Genomic DNA, 20,249 nt, shown 5'->3' on the forward strand with positions numbered 1-20,249 from the left:
CTTTCATTTAAAACAAAATATATCTGTATTCAATGGACCTCATTCACCAAGAACGGTCACGTGATAACCATTGATTTGATAAAACAATGAAAAAAAAATGTCATGTGATAACCATTGTTATTTCGAATTAGGTTGTAATATGTATAGAAGAGATAGGGATTGTTTTACGATTGGTTAAAGTTACAAAACGAAATTCTCCAAAGAGGGACCATAGAATTCTACACAACACACAATCTTATTATTTTGATTTTCAATATACCACTAATATTTTGTCTTCGAAATTCGTATTTTGTATTTAAGAGCTTCGTTTGAATCCGAATGTTTAATGTAGCCTATGAGTAAATCCACTTAAAATTTAGTGATCCATAGAGCTGCAGGTCTTCCCCTTTTAAAATATAGCCTACTATGCAAGCTCGACACGAAGCTCTTAAAAATCGACACTAACAGTTGGGAAGATTAGGCACTGGATAGATCCACATGGAGAGTGAGCATAAAGGAATGAGCATAAAGGTATAGCCTACTATGCAAGCGCGACATGAAGCTCTTCAAAATCGACACGAACAGTTGGGAAGATTAGGCACTGGATAGATCCACATGGAGAGTGAGCATAAAGGAATGAGCATAAAGGTATAGCCTACTATGCAAGCGCGACATGAAGCTCTTCAAAATCGACACGAACAGTTGGGAAGATTAGGCACTGGATAGATCCACATGGAGAGTGAGCATAAAGGAATGAGCATAAAGGTATAGCCTACTATGCAAACGCGACATGAAGCTCTTCAAAATCGACACTAACAGTTGGGAAGATTAGGCACTGGATAGATCCACATGGAGAGTGAGCATAAAGGAATGAGCATAAAGGTATAGCCTACCATGCAAGCGCGACATGAAGCTCTTCAAAATCGATACTAACAGTTGGGAAGATTTGGCACTGGATAGATCCACATAGAGAGTGAGCATAAAGGAATGGTCCTGGATTGTAAATGACGTCCACACCAGAAGTAGATTTGATTGGATTTTGATTTTAGGCACATCGGCACAATTTAGGCCACGTCGTACCTGCATTCCCTTAAGGACTAGTCTCTCTCTCTCTACATAGCAAGGGCTAATTTCTATACAGTTAAATCATTAAAATAATACTGCAGAGTCTTGTGATTACAGATGTCCTAGCTGTGACCGCAGATGTGTATCAAGGATTGACCTCTTTAGTTTAGTCACTAAGAAGTTGCAAAGGAAAAATACCAATATCTCGAAACGTAAAATGCCACAGGACAGAGTTGAAATCTACAGTGTGATTGCTTTGTAGACAGTGACACCGATTTGTACAAACACAAAAAGGAAGTCTGTTTTGCTTATACAAAAACAATGCAGCAAGTTATTTCGTTATTGGTGTTAGTTTTACAAGCCAGGCCCATCAATACAGGTTAGTACAAATCTCGGTCCCCCAAATCTCTGCACATGCTGCCTTATTCATTTAGAGGCTTAGCAGGGCTTTAGTCTCTTAATTAACATGCACGACTAGATTAACATCTACAAGTGCGTTGGACGTAATTATCCTCTCTTGTCAAGCGTGGAAGCGTGGTCGAGAGGCTACCTTATACTACCTAGAAGGGGGCTCGAGGTTCGACACCCGACTCGCGCAGAGTTGTGTTTACTGAACGCCTAAAGGCAGCGCGGAAAACCAATTCCTAGATACCCCCTCCCAACCCCACTGGTCCACATATAAGATTGGACCAAAGCGCTCTGAGCATGCTATAAGCATGAAAGTAGCGCTATATAAAAGCTATAATAATAATAAAAAATGTTTGTAAAATACCAGATCTTTCGGATGTTCCTAGTTCAAACTCCCGCAGGACGACGGGGGATGGGCGCGTGCTGGGACCATCAATAAGTCAGTACGACATTCCAGCGCGCAAACCTCACGACATTCATCTGTAATTTATAGGAATATAGGTTAAGATCTTAACCTTGCCCTACAGATCGCATATATAAACGCTTGAAACGATATTTAACTCTTTCTCTCCGTACTTATTTACCACATGCTAGTGGGGAAACAACGTTGGTACCGTCAGTTAGGAGAGAAAGAGTTAATAATAACAGCGCTCCATCTACTCGGGGTAATTAGTCAAAATGAGGTAAGTGATTAGTATATGATATATTTGGACAAAGACGGCCTTTGGGGATTGTGAACAAGGAAGTGGGGATTACTTTATCCCTACTATTCTATCACCCAGTCTATTTGAATGAAATTTTTGTGTTAGGAATTCTGATATTCAGAAGCATTAATAATATTGTTACGTTCCTCTCTATCAGGCCTTCTGTAAACACTGCCCAACAACACAACACATCTAAAACATTAACTTGACAACAAGAGTCTCAAGTAACAAGGTGGCGGTTTATTTACAATTACACCAACAACAGCCAATAAACACAATTGGCTACACTAACTTCAAATGCTTTGCTACACAACAGAACTGCCTAACTAATCACTACAAGTCTCTCTAGCTCGTACAGCTACATTTTCGAGGACTCACTTCGTAGCAGTCCTTACTGCCTGCTGTCATGGACTCTACTGTCCTTTCTAACACACTTGTCTCTCGTCTGTAAAGGCTTTTTGGTCACATGACCATAACATTCGTCATATTGCGTGCATTAGCAGTAATGTCCCTTGTTCACCAGCCCTTGACTTGTGTGATTGGCCTGAATCATGTGTGGCTGTAGGCCGCACACACATTAACCCTTTCAGTCCGCCACTAGGGTTATAACAATATATATATAAACAATTACTCATAATTTATCCTCCACCATCGCTGATAACTAGTACATAATGTAAAGGTAGCTCTTTCAGACCTTAGTTAGTTAGGTCAAAGGACCAACTGAGCCTTCCTTCTGAAGGTGCATGTCGGGTAGCCATTAGAGTTGGTTGGACTTATGAGCATCCTTAAAATCCCGAAATTCAAAATCCTCAGCTTTCATCAGGATTTGAACCAAGACCCCTCTTTTCGGAGTCCAAGCACCTTAGCACTCATCCACCAGTATTATACATCAAATAATTTTTTTTACAATAGTTTGTCTCCCTTAAAAATATTTTCCTACCTTTGAACTCACTTTACTGGCCGGATAATTCATTTAGTGACATGTGACTTTTTTTCACAGCTTGTGAGCCTAACAGAGTCGGTCATGACTGCAACTATAAATGTCACTGCTACTACTCTTCCAGATGCCAGTCTGCGCCATGTAGACCAGATGACAAATGTGAATCCCCTTACTTTGGCTTTTACTGTCAATATGGTAAGACTGTTATAGTTACATATATAGTTACAGAAAAAAGCTTGATCAATGTTTTGCATTGACAGTTCACGGAGACAGTAGATGGTTATGCTTGTGTGGCTAAATATGTAGGTCACAGCTGGGGCTGCGCTGCCACGGGAAGTACTGCATTCCTCACTAAACTTCGGACTCGAAAAAAAGCCTTATTATTATATCGCAAAGGAGAAGGAAAACTCTGAATTCAAACCTCTGCTGATTGCAGCTATACCTAAACATGGGAAAGTCTTCCGGAGTCAGACCGGAGGGAGAATCAAGAGTCGGCAACACAGTCAGTTTGCAACATTCAGTGCTACACCTTGGCAGAGCCTGCGATGCCGCTAATCTCAAACTGCATCGGCACTTGCCGTTCCTTTGGAAAGATCAGTTGCGTGAACAGGAGGAAACTGCTATGTGGGGGGACATCTTTCCGACCATAGCTAAAACCCAGGCATTATTTTTTTTTATATCCATTGGTGGAAAGCGTGGTCGAGAGGCTAAGTACGATTGAATTTAGTTTGGCTTGGCTACCTATGAAGGGGGCTCGAGGTTCGACACCCGTCTCGAGCAGAGTCGTGTTTACTGAGCACGTAAAGGCAGCACGGAAAACCTTCTCCCAAATAAGCCATCCCAACTGGTCCAAGAGATTGGACAATCATGCTCTGAGCTTGCTATAAGCATTAATGTAGCGCTATAGCGTTTTACCACTCACCATCACATAATACACTGCAACTGTCATATGCATCACAATCTTATCTTATCTTATATAATACGGACGTTACTTCAAAAAAGAAGATGATTACGTCCTACGCGTCATGCATTTAGTCATGCATATTAATCAATAGCTTAAATTCTGCCAAGTCACTGGTTTTCCTGGCTAGCTCAGGCAACCCATTCCATGCTCTAATAGCACTAGGGAAGAAGGAGTATTTGTACAAATTTGTCCTAGCGTATGGGAAAGCGTAAGTAGTCTGTATTATTAAACTCTTTTGTAACAAATATGCCGACAACCAAACACTTTATTTTCAAGAAAATAGTTGTTAAAGATATCATCTAACAAGAAAAACAACACTGTAAAAACACGTTAATTCTCGCGCACCTAATCTCGGATCAATTTGAAATTCGCAGTTATTTCTCGCACACCCCAATCTCGGATCAATTTGAATTTCGCAGAGTTATTTCTCACGCACCCCATCTCGGATCAATATGAAATTTGCAGAGTTATTTCTTTTACATGCCGACACTAGAATCAATAAAACAAAACAAAAAAAAAACAATTTGTTAATTAACAATTGGTAATTAATTATTTTGTTTGGTATCTCGATCAAGGTAAAGAAATGTAACGACTGATAAGAAGGTCGAAATTAGTCCCCGTTGTTCTCTGTAGAATTAAAAGTTGTAGATAACTATCAATAACTATAAAACCTAAGACTAAGACTAAGACTTGTTTTATTGATCCTTACGGAAATGTGTTGCGATTACAAGGACTCTTTTCTCATATAAAGACAACACAACAGAAACATACACATGAATACAACAGTATTTGATAAGCAAGTTTCCTGGCGCAGTGGTTACCGCATTAGTTTGAGGAGGCTGAGAAGGCATTAGCCATCGAATTTTCAATCTGGTCGCTCACTTTTCTTTTTTAAAAATACATTTAAAAAGCGATCAGCCTGATACCCCTTCTGTCTCCCCCCCCCCCACCCTTTTCCAAATTGTCCATAAGTGATAGGATCATAGTGTATCGATAATCTAAAAGCATGAAATTGCGCTAAACAAAAACAATTTGTAAAACTATTTCTAATCGCACAGGTTTATTATTGCTAGTCTAGATCTATTACAAATTTAATTACATGACTGGTCCAAGCTTATTGATACAACTATACTTAATATAAGCTTTATTTTTTTTAAAGTATTTCTTTTTATTTTGCTTGTTTTATCTATATCTATAAAGATGATCTACTTTGTTATTGAACTATAAGACATTTCCTTAATACTTTATTGATGCTGTATTTGTCAATTTTCATATTGCTTCTGCAGGTACACTTGTAGAAAATATTCATATTACTTAAATTAATGCATAATTAGAAAATTTTCATATTACTTCATTGATGCACCGCAGGTAAATGACCTTATTTCCTTATTGATAATCAATTACACCCAGTGATGCCCAAAATACGACCCGCGGGCCAGATTCGGCCCACGACGTGGTTCCTTCCGGCCCGTCCACTTTTAAGAAAAAAAATTGAAAATGTATCTTCACCTATGTTAAGGACCTCACATTTCCTCTGATGGATTGGTACCATGACCTTTGTGTGTTTATGATCTGGGGCTCTGAATATAGAATCCACTTGGAAAAGTGAAACGGATATTTTGCTGTTGTTGTTGTTTTTATCTTATATAATACAGACGTTACTTCAAAAAAAGAAGATGATTACGTCCTACATAATCATAAGCCAGAATATTTGTGTCATAAAGAAAGTGTAGCTATTTTGAAAAAGAAAAAGACAGCAACATATAAACGTCATTATCAAGCAAAATCTGGCGGCATTATTGATTTGAGCCGCGAATAAAAGATTGTTAAACTACACCTTGAGATTGGAGGATCGATGGAGGTATTTTCAAAAAAGAGACAAGAAAATTTGTTGGTGGTACAGCTATCTGCGAGGAGGTGGCTGAGAGGTAAAGCGCTTGACTTCCAAACCGGGGACCCGGGTTTGAATCCTGGTGAGGACTGGGATTTTTAATTTCGGGATCTTCGGGCGCCTCTGAGTCCACCCAGCTCCAATGGGTACCTGACATTAGTTAGGGAAAAGTAAAGGCGGTTGGTCATTGTGCTGGCCACATGACACCCTGGTTAACCGGCCACAGGAACATAGTCTGCCCTATAGACCACAAGGTCTGAAAGGGGAACTTTTTTTTTTAAAGCTATCTGCAATATTGCCAACATTTTAAGCCGAGAAATAAAGTCATTTACGTCGCGTAAAAAAAAGATAAACCTCAATATTCCATTTATAAATGTAAGCACTAGATCCATAGATTTCTAATAAAATAGTTTGAGGTTAATTTAATTTCGTTTTTTGTACATTTTTTGGTGATATGGCCCGCGGGTGTTGAAAATTAAGTTGGCCCGCAGACTGAATTAGGTTGGGAATCATTGAATTAGACAATGTCTATACTACGTAATTTTTGCATCTATTTTTTATCAATGACACATTGTCTTCATTGCGTTATTTGTGCACCTATTGATGATCAAATAGACATTGTCTATAATACGTTATTTGTGCACCTATAGATGATCAAATCGACATTGTTTATAATACGTTATTTGTGCACCAATTGATCGATGACACATTGTCTTCATTACTTTATTTAAGCACCTATAGATGATCAAATAGACATTGTCTATATTACGTTATTTGTGCACTTATAGATGATCAAATAGACATTGTTTATAATACGTTATTTGTGCACCTATAGATGATCAAATAGACATTGTCTATATTACGTTATTTGTGCACCTATAGATGATCAAATAGACATTGTCTTCATTACGTTATTTGAGCACCTATAGATGATCAAATAGACATTGTCTATACTACGTTATTTGTGCACCTATAGATGATCAAATAGACATTGTCTTCATTACGTTATTTGAGCACCTATAGATGATCAAATAGACATTGTCTATACTACGTTATTTGTGCACCTATAGATGATCAAATAGACATTGTCTATATTACGTTATTTGTGCACCTATAGATGATCAAATAGACATTGTCTTCATTACGTTATTTGAGCACCTATAGATGATCAAATAGACATTGTCTATATTACGTTATTTGAGCACCTATAGATAATCAAATAGACACTGTCTATATTACGTTATGACTATATTACGTTACTTGTGCCCCAGTTGACACTCTCACAATTATTTAACAGTCAATATTTTAAAGGAGTGCACAAACAGTTTGATTTTTGCGGATGACGACATCGGCACGTGCTACGAAACTATTGGCTACACTTTAGACCTGACCTTCAACTCTACCTACACATTTGCATTCATTAACATTCAAGTCCAAAACTTTGATATCATAACAGAGAGTAAGTACAAAGGTCAATAGGTCGCAAAGGAAATAGGTCACAGCGTAAATAGGACAGAGCGTATATAGTTCATAACCTATATAAGTAAAATAAAAAACTACATAGTTCTTGCAATTAAGAAAAATGAAACATACTGTAGGTAACAAAGTATATATGTTGTAGGCCGATGCGTAGTGAGGGGTGGGGGCAAGGCGGAACGACGACCCGGGTGCCACCCCACAGGAGGGCGCCACACGCAGCCTATATTTCTATGTGATGCTCATGGAAAATGGAAGGGTGGGGCGCCAATAAAGTTCCTTGCCTCGGGCGCACCTTTTGCTCAGTTCGCCTCTGGTTGTAGGTTTTACACTTTTCGGATGTTCCTTCAGAACCAAAACTTACAGCAGGACGGCGGAGGATGACATCGGGGAGGGTTCGAATCCGGACTATCGAAACGATACTTCAGAGCGCATGTCACACGACCAGGTAGCCATCGCAAAGAATATTAGTAAAATTTGGTTTTCCAACCTGGGGTACTGGGTTCGAATCTCGGTGAAGACTGGGAGTTTGAAATTGGGGATTTTTCAAGGTGCTCCTGAGTCCATCCAGCTCTAATGAGTACCTGAATTGGGGAAAGTAAAGGCGGTTTGTCGTTGTGCTGGCCACATAACACCCTGCTTGTCAACGGTTGGCCAAAGAAACATCATCTGCCCAATAAATCACAAGGTCTGAAAGAGGAACTTTAACTCTTTCTCTCCTAACTGACGATACCAGCGTTGATTCCACCAGAATGTGGTAAATAATTACGGAGAGAAAGAGTTAACTAAGTCCAAAAACTTCTCGATTAACAAAGCTTGACTGTCTTCAAAGACAATAACATATGACCTGTTTTTTGTTTTTTTAACCAGCGATAAAAAAAAACCACTTTATTTTCTGAAGGGTTTTATAATTTAATAAACCATTTTGGACATTATCTAAACTCGGGACTAACATTTTGGACATTGTCTGAACTCGTGATGGCTGCCTTGTCACTGGGAAAGGGCATCGGACTGTCGTCACCAGTTCAACAGTTCGAATGCCGTCCACTGCCATCTCTAGCATCCTGACGTCACCGCTAACCTAAAACAAACGAAACGGGGAGATAATTCTAACCAATCGCTATTTCTAAGTAGAACGCAGTTATATCCCATGTCACATGGTTACGACAGTGTTTTTATTGCAGCCTACAAACGTAACAACTTAACAATCCACTTTAAATTGGACCACGACGTGATTGAATGTGTCAATCAAGAGATTTGGGAGATCTCCAGAACTGAGATAGAGATACGCTGTGTCAACCAAACAATTTTCTTTAAGGAGTTGACACTGACTGGTTCGGTGAAGTATATCTGTGAGCTGCGTTTAAGTGGGGGTGAGTGCTCTCTGTCATGTGTGTGTTGTCATTAGGTCATTGTCATGCGTGTGTTGTCATTACGTCGGTGGCATATGTGTGTCATTAGGTCATTATCAAATGTGTCATTGTCATCTGTGTGTCATAACGTCATTGTCAAGTGTGTCATTACTTCATTGGCTTATGTGTGTCATTATGTCATTGTCAAGTGTGTCATTACGTCTTTGTCAAGTGTGTCGTTACGTCATTGGCATATGTGTGTCATTATGTCATTGTCAAGTGTGTCATTATGTCATTGGCTTATGCGTCATTATGTCATTGTCATCTGTGTGACATAACGCCATTGTCATCTGTGCGTCATAACGCCATTGTCATTTGTGTGTCATAACGCCATTATCATTTGTGCGCCATAACGTCATTGTCATTTAAGTGTCATTATGTCATTGCCACTTGTGCGTCATTACATCTTTGCCAAATGTGTGCCATTCGTCATTGTCATTTGTATGTTATCATGTCATTGTCATATTGTGTATAATGGCGTCATTGTCGTTTTTGTTTCTTAACGTCATTATCATGGGTCATTACGTCATTTGTGTCTATGTGTCATTACTTTGCACTGCTTTCTGTGTGTCATGTCATTATGCCACTTCATCTATGTGTTGATAAGTGATTTAATCTGAGTGTGTCACTATGTCCCTGCTATCAGTGGGTTATTAGGTCTCTGAAACTGACATTCACGACTTGGAAACGGAATCTCTTGATCGCTCCTCGTGGCATGAAGCCGTGAATGTCGGAGCGTCAAGATAAGAGCAAAGTGATTCGCCAACAGTTAAAAAAAAGAAATCTGATAAAAAGAAGCAGGCATATATGCCCGGGTACGCTGATCTGCCTCAACGTGGCACCCGGGTGGAAACGGTTACTTGAGGGGGGTAACTAGGCGAAATGAATGGCGAAACAAAGCTCCCGTGTGGAGTGTCCAAGGGTGCGCGAGAGTGGACCCATTGCACGGACAGAGTTGAAAGAGAGCTCTCACGACACTGTCAATAATCCATGCGCCGTTCCTCAAGGGACCGTTACATTAATGGCGAGTTCCCCCATGGTTAGCTTGGTATAACATAGATGGCGGAGGCTCCCGGTAAACTCGGTCCTTTGGCCATGTCCAGCCCATGCGTCCAGAGGTCAGCTATGTCGGAAATAGCAATGCTTTATATAGGTATTGACTTGGGTCTCTTCCAGACTTATGCAGGTTTTTTTTTTTTACTGTTTGACGCTCAAACAGGTTTTTTTTTTCAAACTTAGAGCTCGAAGAGCTACCGGCTCAGCTCTTAGACGATCAAACGGCATATAGGCTGCAGACCAAAGATACCCATGCCATGTATGTGGCCGGCTTTTTAAAGCGTTGATTAACTCCATAGCCAGCTTCGAGATCATAGGAAATGGGCTTATCTTCGGGTACAAAGTAGAAGCTATATAGGTCACTGTCATATCGTGTCATTAACTCATTACGTCACTTTCATCTGTTGTCATTATGCCACTTTCTCTTTGTGTCATTCGGTCAATGCCATATGTATGTCATTACGTCAATCATATTGTGCCCTGGTAGTGGCAAAATATGTAGGTCACAGCTGGGGCTGCGCAGCCACGGGAAATACTGTAGTCCTCACTAATCTTCGGACTCGAAGACAAGCCTTATATATATACTGTGTCATTATAAGTCGGTGTCATATGTGTGTGTATCACCACGTCACCGTCTTCTTTAGATGTATACCACTACTGTACGATCAGCTGTGTGTTAGTGTGTGTGTGTGTGTTTGACTGAAGGCTACTATTATCTGTGTGTTGGGGCCTCACAACTGAACTTGATCGCAAGTATTGTAGAACAATATTAAATGACTGTAAGCGAATGGACCTCATTCACCATTCGTAAACAAACAACATTTAGTCACGTGATCTTATTGATAAAACAAATGGAAAAAAAACTGTCACGTGACAACCATCATGAATTAAACATGAGATCGTTAATTATATAGAAGTATATAGAGCGTCACGTGGCTAAATGTTGTTTGTTTACGATTGGTGAATGAGGTCCATTACTTTGTTTCATTTATTTTTATCAAACACAGAAACTTGTTTTGATTTATAGGTCGAAGCGCCGGCACTGATCTAACAGTTATGTCCCCAAACCCAATCAAAGACAACTTAAAAGCATCGATTAACGGAATTTTAAACGATCCTGTGTGTTTCATGGCTGATAACTGGGATCTGACCCTATCCAGGCCTTTCATCATTCAACGTATCAAAATTCATAGCAAGCCAGGTAGTATCCTCCTTAAGCTCTAGTCGACTAGTACAGTGGTTCCCAAACTTTTGACTTGTGTGTACCCATTCTAGAATTTTCGTAACGCTGAGTACCACCTCTCCCCCCCCCCCCCAAAAAAAAAAAAGATTTATTTTAATAACATTAAAAAAAATGTTTTATAGGCTTACATACACAAAATGATAATTACTCGATCATAATTAGTAATCAATTAGTGAGTTTATTTTTTGCATGCTTTAGAGCAGGGGTTCTCAACCTGTGGGTCGCGACCCCCTTGGGGGTTGATTGACCATTTGCCAGGGGTCGCTTTAGACCATCGGAAATATGGATTGTTATTGTCCACTCTTCTATTATTGTATGTGTGTGTCGGGGAAGGGGGGGGGGGTCGCGGCAGAGTGGGGGATTGTAAAAAGGGGTCGCCGAGCATAAAAGGTTGAGAACCGCTGCTTTAGAGACACATCAAATACATTCTTTAAAAAATGGAAACATGGTTTTTACATCGAAAAAGTGGGCGTGTCGACGGAAGTTTGTAAAAATGTTTGTAAAATGTTTGTAAAATGTTTGTAAAATGTTTGACATGTTTCGGATGTTCCTTCAGAGTTGAAGATAATTCCTTCCTAGTCCAAACCTCCCGCAGGACGACGTGGGATGGGAGCGGGCAGGGTTTGAACCCTGGACCATCGATATATCTGAACGACAGTCCAGCACGCAAACCGCTCGACCAGGCAGGCAGTTGTAACATCGCTATCCATTTCCTGATCTTAGTAGAACTTAGTCTTAAAATGTAAAATGGTACCATATTTATTTTTTCTAAAAACTTAAACTAAATAACAAAAAGGATTTTAAACTTATGATATTTTAGGTTAATTTATAAACTAAATGGCTATTTTTTTTTTACTAATTTAACATAGTTAATCATGTGCAACGAGAACCCCCTTCAAGCTTGTCCTGTACCCATGAGTGTACACGTACCCCGCTTTGAGAAACACTGGACTTGTAGGATGTGTTATGACAGCTCGAAAATGGACCATTTATAAGTTAATAATGAAGTAGTTACATTATAGATATGACGTCTTGCGTGTATCTATGTATTATTATATAGTGGTCAATATTAATACGAGACGCTAGTACGTCACTGGTTTTCCTGGCTGATTCGATTAACCCGTTTCATGCTTAAATGGCACTAGAAATGAAAGCAGTACTTGCAAGTATTTGTAATAGCGTATGGACTAAAACAGTGTTTCTCAAACTTTTTTTGACCCGGGAACCCTTTTATTTAGTCTAAATTCGCCCACGGACCCCAAACTGATAAAGCTACATAAATGAAAAGTTTATAAGTTAGAAATGTAATTTAAAAAAATCATCATGGTATTGTAGGAATAATTATTGAGATCATTACTTTGGTTTTAAAAAAAATGTATAACAATTAGAAAGAAATCGTACTTGACAGGTGTGGTGGTATACGTTGGATTAGTCCCCCTGAGGAGGTTTGAGCCCTGACTTAACACGTTTTTGTATGCATTTAAAAAGTGATCACGGTAATATTCACAGAGATACCAACCTCTTTTTCTTCCCCCTTTCTTTTCTCAACTGGTCCGGATAAGCTATAGAATCATGGTGCCCATGTAAAGCTAAAAGCATGAAATTGCCCTAAACAAAAACAATTGGTATTTTAAAAATCTTATTGCACAGAATTTTTTTGTTATTACAACTTTAATTGTATGAATAGTCCAAACCAATTGATACAATTAGACTTTATATAAGCCTTTTTTTTTTAAAAGTATTTTTAACTCTTTCTCTCCGTAATTATTTATGACATTCTGGTGGAATCGTCAGTTCGGAGAGAAAGAGTTAATGTTTTTCTTGTTTTTTCAACAGTTCAAAAACGAAAGGCTCAGAAAAAATACACAAGGCAAGGATTCTCTCTGCAGTTCATTGATGAAACGAAAAAAACGACATTCTCCTTCAGAACAAATACTTCCGAAGACGTTTACGACATAGCCACAAATTCTTCTCCCAAAGTTTTATCAGTTATCATTGAAGGGCCGGGCGGAGGATCCAACATTGTCATCTGTGAAGCCGAAATATTTGGTGGTAGTAAAAACAAATTGTACTCAGTAACACTTTGAACTCAAAATAGTGTTCAATCATTTAAATCAGTGATGCCCAACCTAATTCGACCAGCGGGCCACTTTAATTTCTGACACTCGTGTCGCGGGCCACATGAACGAAAATGTGAAAAAAAAAAAAAAAAAAAAAAACGAAATGAAATGTACCTGAATTTGAAACTATTAGATTAGAAACCCGTGGATCTAGTACTTACATTAAGGAATACCCGAAGTGATTTTTGTTTCACGCGTCAGAAAATGGCTTAATTCCTATACTTAAAATACCGTAAGAGCAACATTGTAGCTAACTTTGACGCCGACTCATTTTCTTGTCCCTTTTTGGTAAATATTTCCTTCGATAATGTAATCTCTATGCGTAATTTAACATCTCTATGCGTAATTTAACATCTCTATGCGTAATTTAACATCTCTATGCGTAGTTTAACATCTCTATGCGTAATTTAACATCTCTATGCGTAATTTAACATCTCTATGCGTAATTTAACATCTCTATGCGTAATTTAACATCTCTATGCGTAATTTAACATCTCTATGCGTAATTTAACATCTCTATGCGTAATTTAACATCTCTATGCGTAATTTAACATCTCTATGCGTAATTTAACATTTCTATGCGTAATTTAACATCTCTATGCGTAATTTAACATCTCTATGCGTAATTTAACATCTCTATGCGTAATTTAACATCTCTATGCGTAATTTAACATCTCTATGCGTAATTTAACATCTCTATGCGTAATTTAACATCTCTATGCGTAATTTAACATCTCTATGCGTAATTTAACATCTCTATGCGTAATTTAACATCTCTATGCGTAATTTAACATCTCTATGCGTAATTTAACATCTCTATGCGTAATTTAACATCTCTATGCGTAATTTAACATCTCTATGCGTAATTTAACATCTCTATGCGTAATTTAACATCTCTATGCGTAATTTAACATCTCTATGCGTAATTTAACATCTCTATGCGTAATTTAACATCTCTATGCGTAATTTAACATCTCTATGCGTAATTTAACATCTCTATGCGTAATTTAACATCTCTATGCGTAATTTAACATCTCTATGCGTAATTTAACATCTCTATGCGTAATTTAACATCTCAATGCGTAATTTAACATCTCTATGCGTAATTTAACATCTCTATGCGTAATTTAACATCTCTATGCGTAATTTAACATCTCTATGCGTAATTTAACATCTCTATGCGTAATTTAACATCTCTGTGCGTAATTTAACAATCTTTTTATCCGCGGCTCAAACTTTTATATGTTGTTCTTTTATGAAACAACCACACTTTTCTTTACAAATCAAATATGTTGGCTTATTATCCACAAAAAAAAATGTTAAGATCCGTTCTCTCTGTCTGGTAGATTCTCATTTCATTAACACACTAAGGTTAAAGGTCATGGTACCAATCAATTAAAGAAAAATTGAGAGCCCTAACGTAGATAAAGATACATAAGTCAACCTTTTTTTTTTTTTATAGGGTTGTCTACACTTTGTGCCGACATTTCGGCGGGCCGGATGGAACCACGTCGCGGGCCGGATTTGGCCCGCGGGCCGTATTTCGGGCATCACTAATTTAAATTATTCTGGACATGAACAAACCTGCTTTAACCCTTAAAGTGCTGAGCCGTTTCACAATGAGTGCATACAAAATGGAATTACAATTCTGATGTCTAGAGGCTAAACCACCACACGCATCTTATGGGTTAAAACTAAGAACGTTGTATTTTTACTTTATTAGTTATGGATAGTTTGTTTTTTAAACCAAACCCACGTGATTTCCTCTTCCCTACCTCGCCCCCCCCCCCTTTTTTTTCAAGTCAATCTTCATTCGCTACTTTATTCCTGTACAGAAGAGTTTCTGCTTTCTTATAAAGCTTCTAGGACAGGGGTTCTCAGCCTGTGGGTCGCGACCCACTTGGGGATCGATTGACGATTTGCCAGGGGTCGCCAATTACCATCGAAAGAATGGATTGTTTGGTCTATTCTTCTATTGCTGTGTATGTGAGCAGGGGGGGTCGCGGCAGAGTGGGGGATTGTAAAAAGGGGTCGCCGAGCTTAAAAGGTTGAGAACCGCTGTTCTAGGAGTGTCTGTCTGGTAAAAAGTTTGTAAACGTTACTTCTCCTATACCCAACCTCGGATGAAGCTGAAATCCTGCACAATTATTTCTTTACCTGACAACACAAGAATCAATAAAATACGATTCTCTGGCGTAGTGATTAGCGTGTTGGCATGAGAAGGCTTGAGCCCTTGAGTTCAGGTCTTTCACCTTTTTTATTTTTTTTATAGCAGTTTAAGGGAGATACATATTGCAGTATTAAGATATATGACCGTAACTGTGCGGTTCTTTCCTTTTAAAAAAACATCATCTTTTGTGTGTGTGTTTTTACTTTGAACATGTATTTTTAGTAAATACAGAATAAAAGATCTGGCAAAGTCCTAGCTACGACGCTGATGACATGGCATGTTTATTTGTTTTACATGTTTTGAATGTTTCTCCAAATATGAAGATAATTACATCCTAGCTCTAGCCTGTAACAGAGTGGTTAGGCGCTCGACTTTCGAACCGGGGGTCCTGGGTTCGAATCTCGGTGAAGGCTGGGATTTTGAATACCGGGATTTGTAGGGCGCCCCTGAGTCCATCCAACTCTAATGGGTGCCTGACTTAAGTTGGGGAACGTAAAGGCGGTTGGTCGTTGTGCTGGCCACATGACACCTTGCTTGTAAACCGTTGGCCATAGAAACAGATGACCTTAGCATCATCTGCCGCATAGATCGCAAGGTCTGAAAGGGAAACCTTACTTTACTACTAGCTCTAAACTACCGCAGGACGGCGGGGGATGGTAGTGGACATGTTTCGAACCCGGGACCCTCAACACGAAGGTATAAAGCGCATACCACCCAACCAGTCGGCAATGTTAATACAACTTAGTGAAATTATTTAAAATGAATCCAACAATGCAACGGCTTGCAGCAGAGCAAGATTTGAATCTATTACATGTGTTGATGTATTCCTAGACTGTCCACCCGGTTGGTATGGTCTGGACTGCGGACAAAAGTGCCGTAACTGCCCGGAGGGAAGATGTTCAGTCCACGGACATTGCTATATGTGTATTTACGAAATGGGTCACGTGGTTTGTCGGCAACGTAAGTTGGCTTTCAACCCTCTCTAATTAGGTTGAAAAAGAAAAAACCTGTGTGTGTAGTTTTCAGACATCTGATGAGTAGCTCTTAAAACACGCCACACGTAGAGCTCTCGTAACATACTGAAGACACTGAACTATAACTTACAAATACACAACCTAATTTAAAATGTGGGCACGACATGGCCTAAATTGTGCCGATGTGCCAAAAATATAAAATACTTGATAAAAAAATGCTCGGTTAGACATAATGACTTGTTTCTTAATCCATATGCTAGGACCAATTCGTAAAAGTAGGCCTAATATTAGGCAATGGAGAGGCGGTCCCAGGAGTGGGGCAACCCCCAGGCACTGCGCAAAGGACCGACCATAAGAATACCAAACTAGGCAGCCGTCAAAGGGATCCGATTGGTGGGGGCATCCCACAGAACTAAGGAAAATTTATTTTTTTTTTAGAAAAAAATTGCATAACATAAATTAGATCTCAAACATAGCAGAACTCGATGTCTACTAGCCAAAGGTGGTGGGAAGCGTGGTCGAGAGGCTAAGTGCGCTTGAACTTGGCTTGTCTTGGTTACCTAGAAGAGGGCTCGAGGTTCGACACCCGACTGGTTCGACACCCGACCCTAAAGGCAGCACGGAAAACCAACTCCTAGATACCCCCTCCCCCCCCCCCCCCCACTGGTCCACAAATGAGATTGGACCAAAGCGCTCTGAGCATGCTATAAGCATGAAAGTAGCGCTATATAAAAGCTATAATAATAATAATAATAGCCACGCTTTAACTCTTTCTCTCCTAACTGACGATACCAACGTTGATTCCACTAGAATGTGATAAATAATTATGGAGAGAAAGAGTTAAGTCTTTACCAGGCTTCAAGGTCTGTTTACATCTACTTGTTAGACTTCGTATGTTAGAAGACCTTTTGTTTTCTTCCTTTTGGAGAATGTCAAAACGTTATTTATAATCTGGTGATCATGAATAATCCATGAAGCACACAAGCTATTTGTTGATTTAGACCTTTCTATCAAAAGGTTTAATTCATCGCGTATTTTTCAGTCGTCATTATTTGTTTTTCTATTTCATTTGGCGCAAACCGTATTCACTTCGCCTAGGGCCACCGATCGCCCAAGTCCGGCCCTGCCCTCGCTTTCGGGGGGGGGGGAGGCCGTGCGAGAGGGATTATGTCTGTCACCTTCAGCCCATCCTACAAATATTCGTAATCCTGAGTTGAGTTTGAGTTTTGAGTTTAGGCACAATTTAGGCCATGTCGTGCCCGTAATCCTTTGAGGATCACTCTCCCTTTATATAACAAGGGCTAAATTCTATTCAGTTAAATCATTAAAAATAAGGTCTATTCACAGTTAAGATAGTAAAGGTAGTAAAAATTTAATAATTTGGTAAAAATTATGTAAATAATCCTGATATGACACTAGCCTGGGCCCCGGGAACTGTTAAGGCCGTCTGAATTAGCCAGGAAAATTAAAGAGAACATATTTACGGTATGTAATTAATATACACAAGATTAAAGTTTTCACTTTTATGTATATATATCTGGAATACTATTGTTCCTTTGCTTCATAACTTTATCTTATATTTGTATACATAATGTTAATGTCATTATTGGTTAACGAAATTTGCTTATCTATCTTTTTAATTAGCTTGATCATCTGAAAACTATATGATGAATGAGTTTTAAAATAAATATAATGGATTTTTTTTTTATTTTCACGCATAGATAAACATTTATTTGAGAATAATTTGAATAATTTAACACAATTTTACCAATGAGAAGCGATTAGAGAATCGTCAAAAGCTTGATTATTCTTTAAAGACAGAATTAAGTGAAAGTTCGCGTTTCAGGCAATGCGGTCTATAGTTAAGATGATGTAGTCATGTGTTTCTGTGGCCCACGGTTGATGAGGGTGTCTTGTGGCTAGAAAAACGACCTTTACTTTCACCCAACTAATGATGTACTCATTAAAGCTGGGTTGACATAGAAGCGCCCTAAAGATCCCAAAATTAAAAATCACAGTCTTCACCAGGACTCGAACCCAGAAATCAAGCGCTTTATCACTCAGCCACCACACCTCCATGAAGGAGTTCATTTACGTTGAAATGTCAGTGACAGTTAATTTGGCAAACGCTCTATAATCAAAATAGCATTTTAAAAAAGTGTAATTAAATCAGATATGTTAGACAATTAGTATTGTTAGACATTCTGTTAGTATAGAGACGCATCATAAATGACGGACTTTTGGAGAGTCCAGTAGTGACATCACGGCTTAGTGGGTTATAGTCTAATTATGATATTATTAGTCAGTGGGTTTTAGGACTTTAGAGGATAACTTCGTTTTAGGGACACAGACTCGTCTAGCCTTTTCAGTATTAAACTTCATTCAAACGTATAACGGTCTGGACTTAGTCTTTCTACTTGTTAATGTGTAGATCTAGGTCTTTGTCAGGGGGAGGTATGGCGAGAGTGAATGTTACTTTGATATTTTGGTTTGATAGTTATATCCCCTTGTATAAGTATTCACAGGTTGTGAATGTGAACAGTCTTGCACGGATTGAATTGTAATTGAATATTCATACCCCTAAGGAGCCAAGTCAAGTCAAAGCATATAAAAGAACCCCTGACACTTGATACTTAGTAGTTGAAACGCATCTAATACACCCGTACAAGAAACACAGACATCTAAGAGTGATCTGTCGAAGTCAGACAGACATCAACAACTACAAGATCAGAGCCTATCAGAATAATACAATTTTGAGATATTTTTCTTTAACCTTCTAATAAACAGGATGGCTGTCTGGTCGTGCGATATGCGCTCTGGACTGTCGTTCGGTTGTTTCGATGTTCCAAAGTTCATACCCTGATCGCTGCCATCCCCTGTCGTCTTACGGGAGGTTTGGTATAGGGTGTAGATTATCTTCAACTATGAAGGAACATCCGAAACATGTACAATAGTTTACAAACATAAAACGTCTACACTACACATAGAAACATAACGAAACAGTGTAAAAGTAATATATACGGTCCCATTTCACACTAAGCCACATCTAGGTAATGTGTCAGGATTTTGTGATTTTACCATCAGAAAAGAGATACAAGACACAGATAGCAAAGACAAACAGACACAAACACTCTTTTGTTCCCCTGGCAATCAAATCATTAAATAGGAAACAATCTGATATAAACTTTGTCACATGTAAATTATGAGTGAGTCTGGTGTGAATGTACACTTTGGTTTCTTATAGTTAAAATGTTTTTTGTTTGGTGTAAATGCACAAATTGTAAGACAAATTTCCTTACGGACAATAAAGATTATTATTATTATTATTAAGTAAGTGAGAAAAATGATAGACAAATCTTGTATGCTGCCCTTAAGGTCCAACAGACTTATGGATAGGTGAAGAAGGTGAAGCTTCTTTTCAGTGGCATTCTTTAACTTGTACAGAAATAAGAATTAACAATTCCCTTTAGAATATTCATATAAATCTTTTTTAGAAGATTGGTACTAATCTATCTTTTAGAATATTTATTATCTTTTTCTTTTGTTTTGAAGATTAATATCTCTTTTAGAAGATAGATTCTAATTCTCTTTTAGAAGATTGACTCTAATCTCTCTTTTAGAAGATTGACTCTAATCTCTCTTTTAGAAAATTGACTCTAATCTCTCTTTTAGAAAATTGACTCTAATCTCTCTTTTAGAAAATTGATTATAATCTCTTTTAGAAAATTGATTCTAATCTCTCTGTTAGAAAATTGATTCTAATCTCTCTTTTAGAAGATTGACTCTAATCTCTCTTTTAGAAAATTGACTCTAATCTCTCTTTTAGAAAATTGACTCTAATCTCTCT

General features: G+C 38.4%; 2 protein-coding genes across 7 annotated transcripts in view; one reads left to right on the forward strand and one right to left on the reverse strand.

Moving 5' to 3' along the window:
- LOC106058452 (multiple epidermal growth factor-like domains protein 6) overlaps window positions 1–20,249 on the reverse strand; it is a 109,108-nt gene that overhangs the window by 84,898 nt on the left and 3,961 nt on the right. The gene's annotated exons all lie outside the window — the stretch shown is intronic.
- The window catches only part of LOC106063980 (uncharacterized), a 42,943-nt gene continuing 24,035 nt past the window's right edge, over window positions 1,342–20,249 (forward strand). For both annotated transcript variants that reach the window (XM_056028983.1, XM_056028984.1), the window contains exons 1-7: window positions 1,342–1,423; window positions 3,157–3,291; window positions 7,249–7,410; window positions 8,612–8,800; window positions 10,923–11,096; window positions 12,975–13,190; window positions 16,260–16,388. In XM_056028983.1, the coding sequence (XP_055884958.1) occupies window positions 1,366–1,423; window positions 3,157–3,291; window positions 7,249–7,410; window positions 8,612–8,800; window positions 10,923–11,096; window positions 12,975–13,190; window positions 16,260–16,388 (1,063 nt within the window). In that variant the 5' untranslated portion in view covers window positions 1,342–1,365. The remainder of the gene's footprint in view (window positions 1,424–3,156; window positions 3,292–7,248; window positions 7,411–8,611; window positions 8,801–10,922; window positions 11,097–12,974; window positions 13,191–16,259; window positions 16,389–20,249) is intronic.

The sequence above is a fragment of the Biomphalaria glabrata genome, chromosome 5, assembly GCF_947242115.1.
Source record: "Biomphalaria glabrata chromosome 5, xgBioGlab47.1, whole genome shotgun sequence".
Taxonomy (NCBI): Eukaryota; Metazoa; Mollusca; class Gastropoda; family Planorbidae; genus Biomphalaria; species Biomphalaria glabrata.